The sequence below is a fragment of the Carcharhinus amblyrhynchos genome, chromosome 17 (assembly GCF_965287045.1).
Source record: "Carcharhinus amblyrhynchos chromosome 17, sCarAmb.v2.hapA, whole genome shotgun sequence".
Lineage (NCBI taxonomy): Eukaryota > Metazoa > Chordata > Chondrichthyes > Carcharhiniformes > Carcharhinidae > Carcharhinus > Carcharhinus amblyrhynchos.
The window spans coordinates 56744419-56767112 of NC_137340.1; the positions used below are offsets into that span (position 1 = coordinate 56744419).

General features: G+C 45.5%; 1 protein-coding gene across 2 annotated transcripts in view; it reads right to left on the minus strand.

The window, feature by feature from the left end:
- Positions 1-22694, minus strand: part of nt5c2a (5'-nucleotidase, cytosolic IIa) — a 140893-nt gene that overhangs the window by 21706 nt on the left and 96493 nt on the right. For both annotated transcript variants that reach the window (XM_080206010.1, XM_080206011.1), the window contains 8 exons: positions 19842-19937; positions 18217-18308; positions 17353-17410; positions 7508-7601; positions 6630-6683; positions 5958-6041; positions 4693-4734; positions 1813-1920 (listed from right to left, as the gene is read on the minus strand). In XM_080206010.1, coding sequence (XP_080062136.1) covers positions 1813-1920; positions 4693-4734; positions 5958-6041; positions 6630-6683; positions 7508-7601; positions 17353-17410; positions 18217-18308; positions 19842-19937 — 628 coding nt within the window. The remainder of the gene's footprint in view (positions 1-1812; positions 1921-4692; positions 4735-5957; positions 6042-6629; positions 6684-7507; positions 7602-17352; positions 17411-18216; positions 18309-19841; positions 19938-22694) is intronic.

Genomic DNA, 22694 nt, shown 5'->3' on the forward strand with positions numbered 1-22694 from the left:
CTGGGACTTGATGGATTGAGTTTTAAGGAGAGGCTGAATAGACTGGGACTTTTTTCTCTGGAGGGAAGGAGGCTGAGGGGTGACCTTATAGAGGGGCGTAGACAAGGTAGATAGTCAATAGCTTTTCCCAAAGGTAGGAGAGTCTAAAACTAGAGGGCATAGGTTTAAGATGAGAGGGGAGAGATACAAAAAAGGGTCCCGAGGGGCAATTTTTTCACACAGAGGGTGGTGAGTGTCTGGAACAAGCTGCCAGAGGTAGTAGTGGAGACGGATACAATTTTATCTTTTAAAAAGCATTTAGTTTCATGGGTAAGATGGGTATAGAGGGATATGGGCCAAATGCGGGCAATTGGGATTAGCCTAGGGGTTTTTTAAAAAAATAATAAGGGCGGCATGGAAAAGTTGGGCCGAAGGGCCTGTTTCCATGCTGTAAACCTCTATGACTCTCTGGTTACTCCCTCAGTGCTGCTACTATTCTGGTAAATCTACTTTACATCCAAGTGTAGGGCCCAGAATTAAATATTCCAGCTCAGGGCTAATCTCCATGTTTTATAAACACACAGAGGACATTCTGCCCCTTGAGTCTGTTTTACATTCAGTGAAATCATGTCTCACTTGTTTCCCACCACTCACATGCCTACACCCACCTCCACACAGCCACCCTATCCCTTCCACTGACAAAAATCTTCCAACCTCAGATTTAAAATCTTATTTATCGAGCATCAAGTGCTGCCTTCAGTAGAAAGTTCCACCTCTCTACCATCCTCACTCCCACTCGTGAAAGGTTTTGATCTAATGTTTAGACTGTTCCCTAAACCAGCAGAAGTAGCTTCTCTCCATCTATCTGCTGCCTTTAAAATCTTGAAAGTTTTAACCAAATTGTCCCTTGACCTTCAAAGCTCTAGGGAATGCAACCCTAATCCCTGTCATTCTTTCTTGAAACATAACACATGGAGTCCAGGCATCATTCTGGTTAATCCTCCTAACAGTGTGGGACCCAGAACCATTCCTAGTAACGACAGGTGCAGTGTAATCCTGGCTTCATATAGCTGCAGCATGACTTCTACCCTTAGATTCTAATCCCCCAGATGTAGAGGCTGCACTCCATGAGCCCTTTTGACTATTTTCTACATTTGTTAAAGATGTTTTAATGATCCGTGTGTCCAGAGCTATTTGGTCATCTATTGATTCTAATTTTTCACCTTTTGGAAAGTAGCCTGTTCAATCTTCCTTAGGTCCAAAGACAATGACACCAAAATCCATTTAATTCACTCTCAATCCAAAATGAAGATTCAAGGCTGAATCTCATAAGAACATAAGAACATAAGAACATAAGAAATAGGAGCAGGAGTAGGCCATCTAGCCCTTCGAGCCTGCCCCGCCATTCAATAAGATCATGGCTGATCTGTCGTGGCTCAGTTCCACATTCCCGCCCTCTCCCCATAACCCTTAATCCCCTCTCTTATCAAGAACCCATCAACCTGCTTCTTAAAAATATTTAGCGAGGCAGCCTCCACCACTTCAACGGGCAGAGAATTCCAGAGATTCACCACCCTTTGAGTGAAGAAGTTCCTCCTCAACTCCGTTCTAAACCGCCTCCCCTTTATCTTGAGGCTGTGCCCCCTAGTCCTACTGTCTTTTTTGAGCGGGAAGAGTCTCTCCACCTCTATCCTATCCATCCCATTCATCATCTTATACGTCTCAATGAGATCTCCCCTCATTCTTCTAAACTCTAACGAGTACAAGCCTAGTTTATTCAGCCTCTCCTCATAGCTCAATCCCCTCAACTCATCTCAATCTCAAATCACTCACTTTGTCCACTTGTCGCAGAACTGTCCCCTCGCTGAAGAACAGCGGCTTCCGAGCATCGACTACAACCAGGTCAAAGTATGACTGCCAGGGACGGTGAGCAGTTCCAGGCTACAGCAGAACAAAACATGTTAGCAAGAGCTCCAAACATTCAGAATTATTTATCACAGGTCACAATCTACACTCCATATCTAAAAGGCATGCAGAGTGACAGATACCCTAGATCAAATACAAAATAAGTCTCACAGCACCAGGTTAAAGTCCATCAGGGTTTATTTGAACTTTAGCCTGGCGTTGTGAGACTTCTTCCTGTGCCCACCCCAGTCCAACGCTGGCATCTCCACATCACGCACAAAATACCAAGGAAATAGCTCACGAAAGATAACTTGCTTTAGTGAAACAGGAAACTGGAGTCACATCAGGGCAGAGTGCCTGAGAGACTGACAGAGCATGACACTAACAGGCAAAGAAAGAAAAAGACAGAAATACAAACGCAGTCAGAGATGCAACACAGAGAAAGAGCAAAGAGACCGAGACACCACTGGGTTGCACAATGGGACTAGACAGCTTGCAGACATATGTGAAAGAGGAAGACAGCAGAGTTGTACATGGGCAAGCAAGAGACAGCCAGAATGAGAATCCTTATTTATTGTCCATCCCTAATTACTCTGAGTGACTTTCAAGAGTCAACCACAATTTTGTGGATCTGATGACACATGATAGATTTCCTTTCCCAAGGACAGGAGTGAACCAGATGGGTTTTTATAACAATTGACAATGGTTTCATAGTCATCATTAGATTTTTAATTCCTGCTGTTTTTATTGAACTCAAATTTCACCATTTGCCATGGTTTGATTCAAACCCGGGTCCCCGGGTCTCTAGATTATTAGTCCAGTGTCAATAGCACCACCTTTGATTAAATCATACCTCCTGACCCCATGTACCCTCTTCTCCAATTTAATATTATTTCTGACCTCCTTATTTTAGAACATAGAACACTACAGCATAAACAGGCCCTTCAGCCCACAAGTTGCACCGATCACATCCATACCTACCAGACCATAGAACTATCTGTAACTCCCAATCCCATTAAATCCCATATACTCATCCAGAAGTCTTTTAAAAGATCCCAGCGAGTTCGCCTCTACCAACACCAATGGCAGCCGATTCCACTCACTCACCACCCTCTGAGTGAAAAACTTACTCCTAACATCTCCTCTGTACCTGCTCCCTAACACCTTTAACCTGTGTCCTCTCGTAGCAACCAACCATTTCAGCCCTGGGAAATAGCCTCTGAGAATCCACCCTATCTATACCTCTCAACATTTTATAAACCTCTATCAGGTCGCCTCTCAACCTTCGTTTCTCCAGGGAGAAGAGACCTAACTCCCTCACCCTATCTTCATAAGACATACCTCCCAATCCAGGCAACATCCTTGTAAATCTCCTCTGTACCCTTTCAATAGCTTCCACATCCTTCCTGTAGTGAGGTGACCAGAACTGCGCACAGTACTCCAAGTGGGGTCTGACAAGGGTTTTGTAAAGTTGCAGCATTATCTCCCGACTTCTAAACTCAATCCTTCGATTAATGAAGGCCAGTACACCATACGCCTTCTTGACCACATCCTCTACCTGCGAGGCTGATTTAAGAGTCCTATGGACCCAGACCCCAAAGTCCTTCTGCTCCTCAACACTGCTAAGAGTCCTACCCTTGATATTGTACTCCTTCATCCCATTGGACCTGCCAAAATGGACCACTACACATTTATCCGCGTTGAAGTCCATCTGCCATTTCTCCGCCCAATTTTGCATCCTATCTATGTCCTGCTGCAACTTCTGACATCCCTCCCGACCATCCACAACACCACCAACCTTTGTGTCATCGGCGAACTTACAAACCCATCCCTCCACTTCCTCATCCAAGTCACTTACGAAAATGACAAACAGCAAGGGTCCTAGAACAGATCCCTGAGGCACTCCACTGGTGACCGACCTCCATGAAGAAAAAGACCCATCCACAACCACTCTGCCTTCTGCAGGCAAGCCCGTTCTGGATCCACAAGGCCAAAGCCCCCTGGATCCCATGCCCTCTCACCTCCTGAAGAAGTCTTGCATGGGGGACCTTATCAAACGCCTTGCTAAATTCCATGCAAACCACATCCACCACTCTTCCTTTGTCAATATGTTTAGTCACATTTTCAAAGAACTCAACTAGGCTCGTAAGGCACGACCTGCCCTTGACAAAGCCATGCTGACTATTTCTGATCATACTAAACTTTTCTAAAATGCTCATAAATCCAGTCCCTCAGAATCCTCTCCATCAACTTACCAACCACTGAGATCAGACTCACCGGTCAGTAATTTCCCGGGCTATCCCTGTTCCCTTTCTTGAAAATAGGAACCACATCCACAATCCTCCAGAATCTCTCCCGTCTCCATCGATGACGCAAAGATCATCGCCAGGGGCTCTGCAATCTCTTCCCTCACCTCCCACAGTAACCTGGGGTACATCCCATCCGGTCCCGGCGACTTGTCTATCTTGATAGAATTTTAAAATTCCAACACATCCTCTTTCTTAACGTCCACATACTCAATCTTTTAAGTCCGCCGCAAACCTGCAGTACAACCTACAGTTTTCTACAGCTTTCTGTAAATTGGATCTGTCCTTTGTAAATGCAACATGCATCTATTTTGTGCTGTTGCTGATATGAACACACCGATCGCAACAGCAGGCTGCAGCACAGACAGCTTTACTCTTTCCCCATTTGCTCTCTCAGTATCAGTCAATCAGCGAATAATCAGAAATTCCTAGAACAATACTTGCTGCTGTTGACACATTACTATTCCCAGTTCAATGCTGCAATTCCACAAATATCACCTACCTTGGGGCCATGAGCAAAGTCAAACATATACGTCATGATTTTCTGTAAAATAAAAGAACCATTGGAATGATTAGCAACAAAGCCTGTGATGGGGAGAATGCTGAATATTAACACATCATAAAGAGGAATATTCACACACACTGCTATCACTGAGTTCACACAGCTAACATGTACAGGCACATTTACACACTCAGCTGTCACTGAACATACACTAATATTCAGAGGAGAGACAAACTGATTCCATTCTCTTCCAAAGTGGATGAATGTCCCAGGCTGCACCTGCAGAGACTGGTTATCAAATACTGTTTAAAAAAATAAGGATCATTCTATTAAAATTAAAACCGAATAATCTCTGCTCCCTATTGGAGACTGAAGAATGTCAAGCATATTGGGCAGCACAGTGGCACAGTGGTTAACACTGCTGCCTCAAAACGCCAGGGACCCGGGTTCAATTCCGGCCTTGGGTCACTGTCTGTGTGGAGTCTGCATGTTCTCCCCTTGTCTGCATGGATTTCCTCCGGGTATTCTGGTTTCCTCCCACTGTCCAAAGGATGTATGCGTTAGGCTGATTGGCCATGCTAAATTGCCCCTTAGTATCCATCTTACTATTTGATCAGTGCAGATATTTGGATGATACTGAATGAATAAAGCTGGAATGTGATCTTACTGCACATTCATGCCTCACTCCTGTTGCAGCAAAAATGGAAAATCTGGTTAATAGCCAAATCTCCATTCATTTCAGCGGGATGGGGGAGTCCCATTGGTGTGAATGGTGGGAAAATCCCAGTGCTGGTCTTTACATTCACCTCGCTCCAGCTCTGATGGCTATTACAAACTAAAAGGCTCTGAATGGTCAGACTAAGTCTGAAATCCATTGTGGATTTCTTAACGTTGACACAAAACCAAACCTGGTTCAAAAACTGAACCAGACTGACCCGTTCTGGAGGTAGCCCAAATCTCGAATGGGAGGAGGGCAAAGAAAAAGCTTTCCATTTTAAGCAATGTTTCACAAGATGAGCAAAAAAGCCAAAGGAATCATTGTGATAATTTGCAAGATGTCGATAGATTGGCCGTCCTCACATACTGCTTCATTCTGATATCTGGTAGTCCTCACTGATTTGTAATTAAGCAGTTTGCAAACCGTTTCACTTCTATCCCCAGGCAGAGAGAGTGGGGATGAGCGGGAAGAATTTCAGACACAGAAGTACATCGCATGGACAGTTCACTGCCCGCAGGCCATGTCTAATCCCAGAGGAGATACTCACATTGGTGTAGGTGTAATCACTGTTTGTCACCAGAAACACTTTGCCAACTTCATTCATTCGGCTCAGCAGCAATGCGAGCTTTGGCTAAAAGAGAAACCAAGCTCAGTGTCAAACTATACCTGGCCCTATACCACATCTGGCAACATGGCCACACTCCCTACACCAAAGCAGCATCAAGATCCCACAGGAACAAGTCCTGCCCCAGATTTCCTATAATACCACTTAGCTTCAATACTCACCTCTGGAGCAATTCCCAGATACCCCCCAGCACCCTACCCCTCATCCCTAGCCAGATACCTTCTAGCAACCTGCCCCTCACCCCTACCCAAATATCCCCCAGCACCCCCTGACCAGCACCCAGCCCCTCACTGCCACCCAGATACCCCCCCAGTACCGAGCCCCTCACTCCCTCCCAGATACCCCGCAGCATCCAGTCTCTCACCCCCACCCAGACACCCCCCAGCACCCAGCCCCTCACTCCTACCCAGATACCCCCCTCCAGCACCCAGCCTCTCACCGTCACCCAAATACCCCACAACATCCAGCCTCTCACCCCCATTCAGATACCCCACAGCACCTGCTGACCAGCACCCAGCACCTCACTCCCTCCAGCAGCCCACAGATGCACATTCAGAGTGCTTTGGGACACCTGTAGTGAATTAACTAACTCACCTCCTTCACAACATATGTTGCCAAGTTTTCCAAAGTCTTCTCTTTCAAGGATCCCTAAATAAAATGACAGAGTGTGTTTATAGTGGAGCATTCTTACCCCACAATCTACAGGTGAGACATTCATTCTCATTTGTGCAGCATCATTGAAACACCCTGATTGACTGGATGGAATTTTAAAAACTGTTCATTGTTATATTGTTGAGCAGAGTACGGTGTGAGGGATGTGGTTATATAACAGAGGGCACAGGTTCAATCTGACAGGGGAGAGATACAAAAGGGTCCAGAGGGGCAATTTTTTCACACACAGGATGGTGAATGTCTGGAACAAGCTGCCAGAGGTAGTAGTAAAGGTGGGTACAATTTTGTCTTTTGAAAAGACAGTTACATGGGTAAGATGGGAATCGCGGATATGGACTAAACGTGGGCAATTGGGACTAGCTTGATGGTAAAAGCTGGGTGGCATGGATAAGTTGGGCCGAAAGGCCTGTTTCCATGCTGTAAACCTCTGATTCTAAATGATTTGAGTCAAGATCTACCACAACTCAAAAATTATTAAATGCTGCAGTTCTTCTTTGTATCACTTGATGGCAGCATTTGATTGTATCCACATGTACAAGCCCAATACAGGCAACACATGTACAAGCCCAATACAGGCAACACATGTACAAGCCCAATACAGGCAACACATGTACAAGAGCGAGACTGACAAGCCTACACACGTGTACGCAAGTCTCACTTTCAAGGTCTCGGGATTTAAAACAATGTCATTTATACTTAGCTCATTGGTTGGAATTCATAGTTTCTGGGTCAGAAGTTGATTTGTGCATCAGTAGAAATGGGATAAACCAAGAAGTCTGTTTTAACACCAGGATAATTACCTTGTAGTGAACCCAGTCGACTGCTTCCCGCACATCCTGGAACATACTCTTGTAGGACATGAAGAGATCACCATCTTTAAATCCTGTCTCACAGCTATGTGAAAGAACATTAGATCAGGCAAGTTCTCCTCCAATCCCAGCACAAGAACTGTCAATGGCAGCCAAAGGAGAGAGTGCAACAAGACATCACCTGAACCAACAGGCAGATTCATTGCTAAGCCTTGCACAACCTGCATTATCATGGACTCCATTGAGGGAGAGAGGGTAAAGAAAGCAGACAATCACAGGTTATGGAGATGAAACTCAGAAATATTTCTGAGCCCAATCGAACAAAGCTCCTGAATGTCAGTCCAGCCTAGAATTCACACTCATGTCCCAGCACTTGTTCTACACTCCCAGCAGGCCACACATCATCTTCCAATTCTCTGTCTGCACAGGTTCACTTGAGGGCAGGTTTGGAACCGTGGACAAGTTTAAAGTCTCTACTTTTAAAATACATCAGCAGAGTTGAGAGAAAAGTGACAAGGATAAGTCTGGGATTTAAGGCTGAAATCACAAGGAGAATTTCCTTGGAATGGACTTTTTTCCCCATTGGAACAAGATTGACAGACATACAAGATCGACACAGGCACTGTACAAGTACAGGGTTCACTATCCAGTAGGTGATAAGATTCAAAATGATTGTCCATCTTCAGACAAGTTTTTAGTTTTTTTTTCCAGTTTACATTTCCAATTACTGGATTGGCGTCACCAGGAAGTGACTTGAAAATTTACAGAAGATACAAAAATTGTCAACTATGATGAGGATTGTATTAAACTTTGCAAGGACAGAGACGCGTTGATGGATTGGGCATACAAGTGACAGATAAAAGTCAATGCAGAGAAGTGTGAGGTGATGGACAGGCAGTACAAACTAAAGGGAGAAACTCTAAAGGAGATGCAGGAACAGAGGGAGCTCAATGTATACATGCAGAAGTCACTGAATATGGCAGGGCATGTTGAGGGAGCAGTAAATAAAGCATTTAGTATCTTAGGTTTTATTAACATTGAGTACAAGAGTACAGAGTTCATGTTGAACTTGTATAAGACATAGTTAGGCCTCATCCAGAGACTGTGTCTCATCCTGGGAGTCACACTTGAGGAAGGATGTGAAGGAATTGGAGATTCACCAGAATGATTCCAGGGATAAGGAACAGTAGCTATAGGGTAGATTGGAGAGGCAGGGATTATTTCCTTGGAGAAAAGGCAGCTGAGAATAGATTTGATAGAAATATTCAAGGTCCTGAAGGGTGTGGACAGGGTAAATAGTGAGAAACTGTGCCCACTCGAGAGAGAATCAAGAATTAGGAGAACAGATTCAAAATAATTGTGGTGCTGTGAGGAAAAATGTTTTCACCCAGATGTTTGGAGTTTGGAATAAACTTTTAACTTTAACACACTTCCTGAGAGGGTTATGCATTCGACCAAGATATTCAAAGGGGAATTGGACTGCTATTTGAAAAGAGAGGATATGCATGATTACAGGGATAAGGCAAGGGTACGGGATTGGGCACAGTGCTCTTTCAGAGAGTTAGTACAGACTCACTGGGCTGAATGACCTCCTTCTGCACTGTGAACATTTGGAAAAGTGCTTAGGTAAAGGATTAGACACAATAAAAATCAACCACTGTCACTCTCTTAAAAAACAAATCTGGCTGAGGATGAGAGAATAACAGGGATAGGCTCTGATTAGAAGCAGGAAATATTCTACAGGATCCCATGGTTCCCATCGATCCCGCAGCAGAGATATTTGAATCATCAATGGTCACGGGTGAGGTTCCTGAAGATTGGAGGGTGGTAAATGTTGTGCCTTTGTTTAAAAAGGGCTGCAGGGAAAAGCCTGGGAACTACAGGCCAGTGATCCTCACATCTGTGGTGGGTAAATTGTTGGAAGGTATTTTGAGAGACAGGATCTACAGGCATTTAGAGATGCAAGGACTGATTAGGGACAGTCAGCATGGCTTTGAGAGTGGAAAATCGTATCTCACAAATTCAACTGAGTTTTTTGAAGGGGTAACCAAGAAGGTAGATGAGGGCAGTGCAGCTGATGTTGTCTACATGGACTTTAGCAAGGCCTTTGACAAGGTACTACATGGTAGGTTGTTGCATAAAGTTAAAGCTCACAGGATCCAGGGTGAGGTATCTAAATGGATACAAAATTAGCTTCTTAACAGAAGCCAGAGGGCGGTTGTAAAGAGTTGTTTTTCAAGCTAGAGGCCTGTGACCAGCGGTGTGCCTCAGGAATCACTGCTGGGTCCACTGTTATTTGTCATTTATATTAATGATTTGGATGAGAATATAGGAGGCATGGTTAGTAAGTTTGCAGATGACACTAAGATTGGTGGCACAGTGGACAGTGAAGAAAGTTATCTCCAATTGCAACGGGATCTTGATCAATTGGGCCAGTGGGCTGACGAATGGCAGATGGAATTTAATTTAGACAAATGTGAGGTGATACATTTTGGTAGATTGAACCAGGGCAGGACTTACTCAGTTAATGGTAGGGCACTGGGGAGAGTTACAGAGCAAAGAGATCTAGGGATACATGTTCATGGCTCCTTGAAAGTGGACATCTTGTTGAAGTTGTTCAAGACATTGGTACAGCTGTGTGCAGTTCTGGTCACCCTATTATGTAAAGGATATCATTAAACGAGAAGGAATGCAGAAGAGCTTTACTCAGATACTACCGGGACTAGATGGATTGAGTTATAAGGAGGGGCTGGATAGACTGGGACTTTTTCCTCTGGATCATAGAAGGCTGTGGGGTGATCTTTTAGAGGTCTATAAAATAATTAGGGACGTACATCAGCTAGATAGTCAATATCTTTTTCCAAAGGTAGGGGAGGCTAAAACTAGAGGGCATAGGTTTAAGGTGAAAGGGGAGAGATACAAAGGAGTCCTGAGGGACAATTTTTTCTCACACTGTGGTGAGTGTCTGGAACAAGCTGCCAGAGGTAGTAGTAGAACAAAGAACAATACAGCACAGGAAACAAGCCCATCAGCCGTCCAAGCCTGCGCGACTCACTGATCCAACTAGACCATTCTTTTGCATCACTCCGTTCCCAATCTGCTCATGTGACTATCCAGATAATTCGTAAACGATCCCAGTGTGTCCGCCTCCTCCACCACCTTGCTTGGCAGTGCATCCCAGGCCCCCACCACCCTCTGTGTAAAATACATCCCTCTGATATCTGAGTTAAACCTCCCCCCGCTACCGCCCCCCACCTTGAACCTGTGACCCCTCATGTTTATCACCTCCGACCTGGGAAAAAGCTTCCCACTGTTCACCCTGTCCACACCCCTCATAATTTTATACACCTCTATTAGGTCTCTGTCTTTCCAGGGAGAACAACCCCAATTTACCCAATCTGTCCTCATAGCTATATCCCACCATACCAGGCAACATCCTGGTAAACCTTCTCTGCACTCTCTCTAAAGCCTCCACGTCCTTCTGGTAGTGCAGCGACCAGAACTGGACACAGCACTCCAAATGTGGCCTAACCAACGTTCTATACAGCTGTAACATCAGATGCCAATTTTTATACTCTATACCCTGTCCTATAAAGGCAAGCATACCATGTGCCTTCTTCACCACCTTCTCCATCTGTGCTGCCACCTTGAAGGATCTGTGGACTTGCACCCCCAGGTCCCTCTGTGCGTCTGTACTTTTGATGGTTCTGCCATTTAATGTATAGCTCCCCGCTACATTAGTCCTACCAAAATGCATCACTTTACATTTATCTGGATTAAATTCCATCTGCCATTTCTCCGCCCAATTTTCCTGCTGTATTCTCTGACAATGTTCATCGCTATCCGCAAGTCCAGCCACCTTCGTGTCATCTGCAAATTTACTGATCACACCAGTTACACCTTCTTCCAAATCATTTATATATATCACAAATAGTAGAGGTCCCAGTACAGAGCCCTGCGGAACACCACTGGTCACAGACCTCCAGCCAGAAAAAGACCCTTCAACTGCTACCTTCTGTCTCCTGTGGCCAAGCCAGTTCTCCACCCATCTAGCCACCTTTCCTCTTATCCCATGAGATTTAACCTTTTGCACCAACCTGCCATGAGGGACTTTGTCAAACACTTTACTAAAATCCATATTGACAACATCCACAGCCCTTCCCCTGTCAACCGTTTTTGTCACCTCCTTAAAAAACTCCACCACATTTGTGAGGCATGACCTCCCTCTTACAAAATCATGCTGTCTATCACTAATGAGATTATTCGGTTCTAAATGTGCATATATCCTAAGAATCCTCTCCAACAATTTCCCTACCACAGAAGTCAAGCTCACTGGCCTATAATTACCTGGGTTATCCCTGCTACCCTTCTTAAATAACGGGACCACATTCACTATCCTCCAATCTCAGGGACCTCACCTGTGTCCAGTGAAGAGATAAAGATTTCTGTCAGAGGCCCAGCAATTTCATCTCTTGTCTCCCTGAGCAGTCTGGGATAGATGCCATCAGGCTCTGGGGATTTGTCAGTTTTAACATTCCCTAAAAAACCTAACACTTTCTCCCTTGTAGTGGAGATTCTCTCTAACGGGTCAACACTTCCCTGAGACACTCCCAGTCAACACGTCCCTCTCCTTTGTGAATACTGATGTAAATTACTCATTTAGGATCTCCCCTATTCCCTTGGGCTTTAAGCATAATTCCCCTCCTTTGTCCCTGAGAGGTCCGATTTTTTCCCTGACAACTCTTTTGTTCCTAATATATGTATAAAATGCCTTAGGATTGTCCTTAATCCTGTCTGCCAAGAACATTTCATGACCCCTTTTTGCCCTTCTAACTCCCCGTTTGAGTTCTTTCCTACTTTCTCTGTATTCCTCCAGAGCTCCATCTGTTTTTAGCTGCCTGGACCTAATGTACGCCTCTTTTCTTTTTAATCAGATCCTCAATTTCCCTGGTTATCCACGGCTCTCGAATCCTACCTTTCCTATCCTTCCTTTTTAACAGGCACATGCCTGTCCTGCCGCCCCATCAACTGTTCCTTAAAAGACTCCCACATGCCAGATGTGGATTTATCCTCGAACAGCCTCTCCCAATCAACGGCCACCAATTCCTGCCTAATCCAGCTGTAGTTAGCCTTCCCCCAATTCAGCACCTTACCCATAGGACAACACTCATCTTTTTCCATTACTATCCGAAAGTTTACAGAATTGTGGTCACTATTTGCCGCATGTTCCCCCACTGAAACTTTGATGACCTGACCAGGCTCATTACCCAGTACTAGGTCCAGTGTAGACCCCTCTCTAGTTGGACTATCAACATATTGTTCCAAAGATCCTTCCTGTACGCATTTTACAAATTCCTCCCCGTCCAGACCCCCAGCCCTAAGCACTTTCCAGTCTATACACGGGAAATTAAAGTCTCCCACTACAGAAACCCTATTTTTTCTTCACATATCCAGAATCTCCTTACATATCCATTCCTCCACTTCCTGTGGTCTGTTGGGAGGCCTGTAGTACACCCCCAGCATAGTGACTGTGCCCTTCCTGTTTCTGAATTCCACCCACAGTGACTCATTACATGACCCCTCTAAATTGTCCACCCTCTGCACCGCTGTAATATGCTCCCTAACTAATATTGCCCCTCCTCTGTCTTGCCTAAATTTGCCAGGTGTTAGCGATAGAAAGATGGTAGGAGTGGAGGGCCTGAATGACATTATTGTTACTAGAGAGGCGGTGCTCGACAGACTGGAGGGACTGATTGTGGACAAGTCGCCAGGACTGGATGGAATGCATCCGAGGGTTCTGAAAGAAATGGCGGAGGTGATAGTGGATGCCTTGATGATTATTTTCCAAACGTCGCTGGATTCCGGGGAAGTGCCGGAAGACTGGAAAACGGCTAATGTTACGCCGTTGTTTAAGAAGGGTGGCAGGCAAAAGGCAGGGAATTATAGGCCGGTTAGTTAACGTCTGTTGTAGGTAAAATGTTAGAATCCGTCATCAAGGAGAAAATAGCGAGGCATCTTGAGGAGAATTGTTTGATAGAGCAGACGCAGCACGGTTTCATTAAGGGGAAGTCGTGTCTGACGAATTTGAGGATGTGTCTAGGGCGGTGGATAGAGGAGAGCCAGTGGATGTGGTGTTTCTTGATTTTCAGAAGGCGTTTGACAAGGTGCCTCACAAGAGGTTATTACAGAAGGTCAGGGGGCATGGAGTTGGGGGTAGGGTGTTAGCGTGAATAGAGGATTGGCTGTCAAGTAGGAGGCAGAGAGTGGGGGGTTAATGGGTGCTATTCGGATTGGCGGTTGGTGACTAGTGGAGTGCCCCAGGGGTCGGTGCTGGGGCCTCAGCTATTTACCATTTATATAGATGATCTGGAGGAGGGAACCGAGTGTACATAAGAACATAAGAAATAGGAGCAGGAGTAGGCCATCTAGCCCTTCGAGCCTGCCCCGCCATTCAATAAGATCATGGCTGATCTGTTGTGGCTCAGTTCCACATTCCCGCCCTCTCCCCATAACCCTTAATCCCCTCTCTTATCAAAAACCCATCAACCCGCGTCTTAAAAATGTTTAGCGAGGTAGCCTCCACCACTTCAATGGGCAGAGAATTCCAGAGATTCACCACCCTTTGAGTGAAGAAGTTCCTCCTCAACTCCGTTCTAAACTGCCCCCTCTTTATCTTGAGGCTGTGCCCCCTAGTCCTACTATCCTTTCTGAGCGGGAAGAGTCTCTCCACCTCTATCCTATCCATCCCATTCATCATCTTATATGTCTCAATGAGATCTCCCCTCATTCTTCTAAACTCTAACGAGTACAAGCCCAGTTTATTCAGCCTCTCCTCATAGCTCAACCCCCTCAACTCCGGCATCAGCCTAGTAAACCTCCTCTGCACTCCCTCCAAGGCCAAAATATCCTTGCATAAGTACAGCGCCCAAAACTGCACACAGTACTCCAGCTGCGGCCTCACCAGTGCCCGATAGAGCTGCAGCAAGACCTCCCTACTTTTATATTCAATCCCCTTCGCTATGAAGGCCAGCATTCCATTCGCCTTCCTGACCACCTGCTGCACCTGCAAGCTGGGTTTTTGCGACTCATGCACAAGGACCCCGAGGTCCCTCTGCACCGTCGCCTGCTGCAGTTTTTCGCCCCGTAAGTAATAGTCCTTCCTACCATTATTCCTACCAAAGTGGACCACCTCGCACTTGCCAACATTAAATTCCATTTGCCATTTCCTGGCCCATTCGCCCAGCCTATCTAGATCCTTCTGCAGACTCTCCACACCCTCCGCACAATTTGCCGTTCCACCAATCTTGGTGTCATCAGCAAATTTCGACACCCTACACTCGGTTCCCTCCTCCAGATCATCTATATAAATGGTAAATAGCTGAGGCCCCAGCACCGACCCCTGGGGCACCCCACTAGTCACCAACCGCCAATCCGAATAGCACCCATTAACCCCCACTCTCTGCCTCCTATTTGACAACCAATCCTCTATCCACGCTAACACCCTACCCCCAACTCCATGTCCCCTGACCTTCTGCAATAACCTCGTGAGGTACCTTGTCAAACGCCTTCTGAAAATCCAGAAAGACCACATCCACCGGCTCTCCTCTATCCACCGCCCTAGACACATCCTCATAGAACTCCAGTAAATTTGTCAGACACGACTTCCCTTTAATGAAACCATGCTGCGTCTGCTCTAGCACGGACTTTCTCTCAAGATGCCTCACTATTTCCTCCTTGATGACGGATTCTAACATTTTACCTACAACCGACGTTAAACTAACCGGCCTATAATTCCCCGCCTTTTGCCTGCCACCCTTCTTAAACAACGGCGTAACATTAGCCGCTTTCCAATCTTCCGGCACTTCCCCGGAATCCAGCGACGTCTGGAAAATAACCACCAAGGCATCCACTATCACCTCCGCCATTTCTTTCAGAACACTCGGATGCATTCCATCCGGTCCTGGCGACTTGTCCACAATTAGCCCCTCCAGTCTGTCGAGCACCGCCTCTCTAGTAACAGTAATGTCATTAAGAACCTCCAGTCCTACCACCTTTCCATCTCTAACACCTGGCAAATTATTCACGTCCTCCTCCGTGAAGACAGAAACAAAAAAGTTATTTAAGACCTCAGCCATATCCCCATCCCCTACCACTAAGTCCCCCTTCTCATCCTCTAAGGGACCAACGTTCACCCTAGCCAGCCTCTTCCTTTTTATATATTTATAAAAACTCTTGCTATCCTTTTTTATATTAAGCGCTAGCCCAGCTTCATAGTTTCTCCTACCCTTCTTTGTCAATCTTTGTTGACACAAATGGGATGCTGGCCTTCATAGCGAGGGGGATTGAATATAAAAGTAGGGAGGTCTTGCTGCAGCTGTATAGGGCATTGGTGAGGCCGCAGCTGGAGTACTGTGTGCAGTTTTGGGCGCCGCACCTGCGCAAAGATATTTTGGCCTTGGAGGGAGTGCAGAGGAGGTTTACTAGGCTGATACCAGAGTTGAGGGGGTTGAGCTATGAGGAGAGGCTGAATAAACTGGGCTTGTACTCGTTAGAGTTTAGAAGAATGAGGGGAGATCTCATTGAGACATATAAGATGATGAATGGGATGGATAGGATAGAGGTGGAGAGACTCTTCCCGCTCAAAAAAGACAGTAGGACTAGGGGGCACAGCCTCAAGATAAAAGGGGGGCGTTTAGAACGGAGTTCAGGAGGAACTTCTTCAGTCAAAGGGTGGTGAATCTCTGGAATTCTCTGCCCGTTGAAGTGGTGGAGGCTGCCTCGCTAAATATTTTTAAGACGCGGGTTGATGGGTTTTTGATAAGAGAGGGGATTAAGGGTTATGGGGAGAGGGCGGGAATGTGGAACTGAGCCACGACAGATCAGCCATGATCTTATTGAATGGCGGGGCAGGCTCGAGGGGCTAGATGGCCTACTCCTGCTCCTATTTCTTATGTTCTTATGTTCTAAAACAGTAAAAAGTCTGACAACTCCAAGTTTAAACACTTATACCCTGGAATATTCAGCTGCCAGTCCTGTCCTTCTTTAAACCAAGTCTCCGTCACCGCAACCACATCCAAATTCCGCGTAATCATTAAGGCCCTAAGTTCATCTGTCTTACCTGTTACGCTCCTCGCACTGAAGCAGATGCACTCCAGGCCCACTGAGGTCATCCTCCTCCAGAATGCTCTTCTTCTTAGCTAGCCTTGTCCTGGCCCCACGTCGTCCCCAGCCTCTGTGCTTACTAACCTACAGTTTTGATCCCCACCCCTCTGCCACATTAGGCAGATACAATTTTGTCTTTTAAAAACTGTTTAGACGATAACATGGGTAAGATGGGTATTGAGGGATATGGACCAAATGTGGGTGATTGGGACTGGTTCAGAGGTTTAAAAAAAAGGGCGGCATGAACAAGTTGGGCCGAAGGCCTGTTTCCATGCTGTAAACCTCTATGACTGTGACTCCTGAACTGCTCAGGAGGGCCAACAAGCTCGGGACAAACTGTGAGGCTGGATTAATGTTCTGCTGCTTTGGTCACATACCCGTGGGGATCAGGGTGTGGATATCGACTGAGGAGAGAGATTAAATGGGTGAGCAAATGATAAGGTGGAAAGTACATGCTTTGCAATACAGACTTGTTTGTCACCAAGTTGTCAACGTAATTACACCAAGGAGTTATTCGATATTCACACATATAAATCATCTTGCAGCATGTAAACTTCAGCACTGAGAAAATGAGAGGCTCCAGCAAACCGACAGGGGAAGCCCCGATGCTCACAGATCGATGCAGTTCTGCATCCAGTAGGCGTGAGCTTGTCCCCAAGCACACCAATGCTTACCTTGTGTATCGGGGACAATTCGTAAAAAAATCAACCAGACAAGCAAACAGATAGGTTTCTGCAGAGGGAAAGATAACAGGAACCCCAATGAGAACCAAACTCGCACTCAGACAGCCTTAGCACCTAAAACAACAGTAACAACCAACACCAAGGAACACAAGAGGGGAAATATGGGAAGGTACTGAGTAAGAGTGACTAGATAACAACATAAGGGAAGGGTTTCACAACTTTCGCTGTCATGGAATGGAACACCAAGAAAACAGCTCGGATCAGCAGCTTGTCAAAGCACTGTGCCAAAGAAGACAAGACATGGTATACTGTCCACTGCAATGTCACCCCCTTGGCAGCTTCTAACTTCACAACAGCTGGTCAGAAGGTCACTAACTGAAGCTTCCCAGTTCCACTAAAGGGATAAAATAAAACCTAAGGTTTCCATTGAAAAGATATCTTTACAAAGGCCTAAGCACAAGGCTTTGTGTCTTGCTGCCTCGCCCAGTGGCTATGTCACTTTCTGGTATTTCCCCTCACAAGACATGGACCAAGTGTCAGGATCTTAAGTTCCTTCCCCAGGATAACAGTGAGGATCCCACTCGATTTTAAATCAAGGTCACTGGTTTATAGCAACCCCAATGAGATAAATTGTACTTTTTGTGAGATTGCAGGATTTTTGTACAATTGGGGATTGCATTCCACAATTCCAATCACTATTGCATAAAAATGCAAAGATATAACCTCAGTAACTTTCATATTCTCCCCTCCCAGGGGACAGATTTTATTTCACTCCAAGTGGCGACAGTTATATTTCTCCCTCTGGTTCCCGAACCACCTCCAGCCTCTCCTGTCAGTCAGAGTCAAGAAGCTTACCCGGCAAATTGAAGAGTGTGTTGAGGATATAAAAGCGTTCGGTGTCATCTCTCTGAATAAACTTGTTTGGATATTGCTCTCTTATTTCTGGGCTGCACAAAACACATGAATGTCACATAATACAGTTATCTGTTAGCACCAAGTGACAGCACCACATCAGCACAGGAAAAACTTCTTTATCTATAAACAGCTCAGCACCACAGCAGGCTCATCCAGTAAGGGCCGTGTAAGTAAATAAATAAATCACCCATCGTCCACAAAGGACCACTGGCAACTCTCTCCATTAGAGAGAGAATTGGTTATATATAACTTAAGGGGCATTACTCAGTGAACTGGTACAAGATGGGAAAGTAGGAACAGACAGGGAAACAAGCATCAACTCCAACCATCAGTTTCTGCCACTCACCACAATGTTCATCCTTATGCTGCATCACCAGTCTAGGGGCAGAACTGTTGACTTAAGAAATTCCTACAGTGATATACAAGTGTGAAATAGCACTGTCGCTTCAATTTATTTTAGTGTATATGGACTAGGGTGGTGGTGTATTATATTAGCAGACTATTGAGGTAATGCATTATTCTTCTTCATCAATACTCTCACCTGATCAGTTCACGTACAGCCCTTATATGATCGTAATAGGAGTAGGAATAAATTATGCTGACACTCAGGAATCTCATAACTGATTCAACACAGCCCTAAAAACACTTTCCTGCCTGCTCCTCATAACTCTCACCTCCCTTGTCAATCAATGTCTAACTGCGCCTTGAATGTATTCAATGAGTCGGCATCCACTGCTGGCTGGAGAAGGGCATTCCACAGACTAACAAGTATCTGAGGAAAGAAATTCCTTCTCATATTGACTTCAATGCAGAGATATGCCCTCCAGTTCTAGATTTCCCCTACAAGGAGAAACATATTCTACGTCCCCTCAAAATCATGTGTGTTTTAGTAAGATCACCTCCAACTCTTTTAAACTTCAATGAGTGGAGGTCCATGATCATCCAGGACAAAACAACACACTTAATTGGTGCCCCATCCACTCTCTCCGATACCAACACACGGCAGCAGCCGTGTGCACCATCTAAAAGACGCAGTACAGTACTCACCAAGGCTTCTTTAACAGCACCTTCCAAACCCATGAATTCGACCATCTAGAAGGGCAGCTCATGCATGGGATCAGCATCTACAAGTTCCCCTCCAAGCTACTCACCGTCCTGACTTGGAAATATACTGTCATTCCTTCACTGTTGCTGGGTCAAACTCCCTTCCTAACAGCACTGTGGTCTATCTACACCTGAGGGACTGCAGTGGTTCAAGAAGGCAGCTTCTTGGGGGCATTTCTGGTCTTTAGGATTGAACTGTCAATCAAGAGCCTCAATATACACTGGAAATGTTGGAGAAAGCAATCTTATAAATGAAGTCAGCAGGCCTTCAGAATACTTAAACCATGCACAATATAGAGCGCTATTCCAAGTAAAATCAGTTAACTTAAGGTTATTCAAAATCTGATTTCAATATTAACATAAAAACACAATTACACCATTTAATGATAACCTTAAGATGTGTTGGATCAGTCAAACCCACACAGGAGCACAGAGGAAATCAGCAGAGATTTAGTACCTACCCCTTCATGAAGTTGAATCCATGGGCACAGACCAGGATGTTCCCATATGCATCAACCTTCAGCAAGTTCCCATATAATGTGTCAAATATCAGACCCCTGCGCAATTAAGAGGATAAAAAAAGTACTTCCAATACACATGGAAATCAGTCAAAGAAACACTATCTTTACAAAGTAACCCAACCACAGCACAGTGGCACAGTGGTTCACACTGCTGTCTCACAGCGTCAGGGACTCAGGTTCAATTCCAGCCTCGGGTCACCGTCTACGTGGAGTTTGAACATTCTCCCCATGTCTGTGTGGGTTTTCTCTGGGTGGTCCGGTTTCCTCCCACCGTCCAATGTGGGGGTTAGGTGGATTAGCCAAGGGAAACACACAGGATTTGTGGAGGGGGTTTGGGGGAGCGGGGTGGGGGGGGGAGGAGGCGGGGGGAGGTGACCTGAGTGGCATGCTCTATCGGCAGCTTGGAGCAGACTTGATGGGCCAAATGGCCTCTTTCTGCAATGTATGTATTCTGTGGTACAACCAATCATCCAAGGAAAAATGAGTCCTTATCCTGCCTCGTTACTTATTCAACACCCTGTTTAAGTTTAGATAGAGTGAACGGTGTCAACAATTGTACCAATTTCCCATAACTTAGAGGTGGTTTCGTTCCTAAATCTCTGACTTTGGCTGATAGGGTTAAGGAGAATCCTAAGGCGTTCTATAGGTATGTCAAGAACAGAAGGTTGGTTAGGGCAAGGTTAGGGCCAGTTATAGACGGCAGAGGGAAGTTATGTGTGGAACCGGAGGAGATTGGTGAAGCATTGAACCAATATTTCTCTTCGGTGTTCACGCAGGGGGACATGGATATAGCTGAGGAGGACACTGGGTTGCAGGGGAGTAGAATTGACAGTGTTACAGTTGATAAGGAGGATGTGCTGGATATTCTGGAGGGTCTGAAAATAGATAAGTCCCCTGGTCCGGATGGTATTTACCCCAGGATTCTCTGGGAGGCAAGAGAAGTGATTGCAGAGCCTCTGGCTCTGATCTTCAGGTCGTCGTTGGCCTCTGGTATAGTATCAGATGATTGGAGGTTAGCGAATGTTGTCCCATTGTTTAAGAAGGGGAACAGAGACTTACCCGGGAATTATAGACCGGTGAGTCTCACTTCTGTTGTGGGCAAGGTTTTGGAAAAAATTATTAGGGATAGGATTTATAGTTATTTGGAGAGTAATGAGTTGATTGGAGATAGTCAGCATGGTTTTGTGGCGGGTAGGTCGTGCCTTACTAACCTTATTGAGTTTTTTGAGAAAGTGACCAAAGAGGTGGATGGGGGTAAGGCAGTGGACGTGGTGTATATGGATTTTAGTAAGGCGTTTGATAAGGTTCACCATGGTAGGCTTCTGCACAAAATGCAGATGTATGGGATTGGGGGTGATCTAGGGAACTGGATTAGGAATTGGCTAGCGGATAGGAGACAGAGGGTGGTGGTTGACGGTAAATATTCATCATGGAGTTCGGTTACAAGTGGTGTGCCTCAGGGATCTGTGTTGGGGCCACTGCTGTTTGTGATTTTTATTAATGATCTGGATGAGGGTATAGTTGGGTGGATCAGTAAATTTGCTGATGACACCAAAGTCGGAGGTGTGGTAGATAGTGAGGAAGGGTGTCATAGTTTGCAGGAAGACTTAGACAGGTTGCAGAGCTGGGCCGAGAGGTGGCGGATGGAGTTTAATGCAGAGAAATGTGAGGTAATTCACTTTGGTAGGAATAACAGATGTATTGAGTATAGGGCTAACGGGAAGACTTTGAATAGTGTGGAGGAGCAGAGGGATCTAGGTGTATGTGTACATAGATCCCTGAAAGTTGGGAATCAAGTAGATAAGGTTGTTAAGAAGGCATACAGTGTCTTGGCGTTTATTGGTAGGGGGATTGAATTTAGGAGTCGTAGCGTTATGTTGCAACTGTACACAACTCTGGTGCGGCCACACTTGGAGTATTGTGTGCAGTTCTGGTCCCCACATTACAGGAAGGATGTGGAGGCTTTGGAGAGGGTGCAGAGGAGGTTTACCAGGATGTTGCCTGGTATGGAGGGGCGATCCTATGAGGAGAGGCTGAGGGATTTGGGGTTGTTTTCGCCAGAAAGAAGGCGGCTAAGAGGGGATCTTATTGAAGCATATAAGATGATTAGAGGTTTAGATAGGGTGGATAGTGATAGCCTTTTTCCTCTGATGGAAAAATCTAGCACGAGGGGGCATGGCTTTAAACTAAGGGGGGGTAGTTATAGGACAGATGTCAGGGGTAGGTTCTTTACCCAGAGGGTGGTGAGGGATTGGAATGCCCTGCCTGCTGCAATTGTAAATGCGCCTAGTTTGGGGGCGTTTAAGAGGTCTGTGGACAGGTTTATGGACGAAAAGGGATTGGTTTAGGTTAGTGGGTCATTGTTGTTGTTTTTTTTTAACTGGTCGGCGCAACATCGTGGGCCGAAGGGCCTGTTCTGCGCTGTAATGTTCTATGTTCTATGTTTAAATCAGGTGCCTACCCCTTTAAGAGCATCAGCTTGTTGTCCCTTAAATATTAACGTTATCCAAATGAAGAATATGCAGTTGGTTTAGCAAGAGAGTTCAGATCTAACCATATTCAACTGGAAAACTGAATTAAATCTGGTAAAGTCCTTACCTAATTACAGGCAGGGTTTGGCTTGCAATGGCTTCTCTCCATTTACTCTGCTGTCCCTTCTGAATCTATTCTTGGCACCCTCTAATTTCCCATTGACATTCTGAACCTTAGCAGTTTACAAACACATTAAAACTCAGGTCAGAAACTACAAAATGTTTTATGAAGTCTACCTGGATCATAAGTTTTACATTTTGA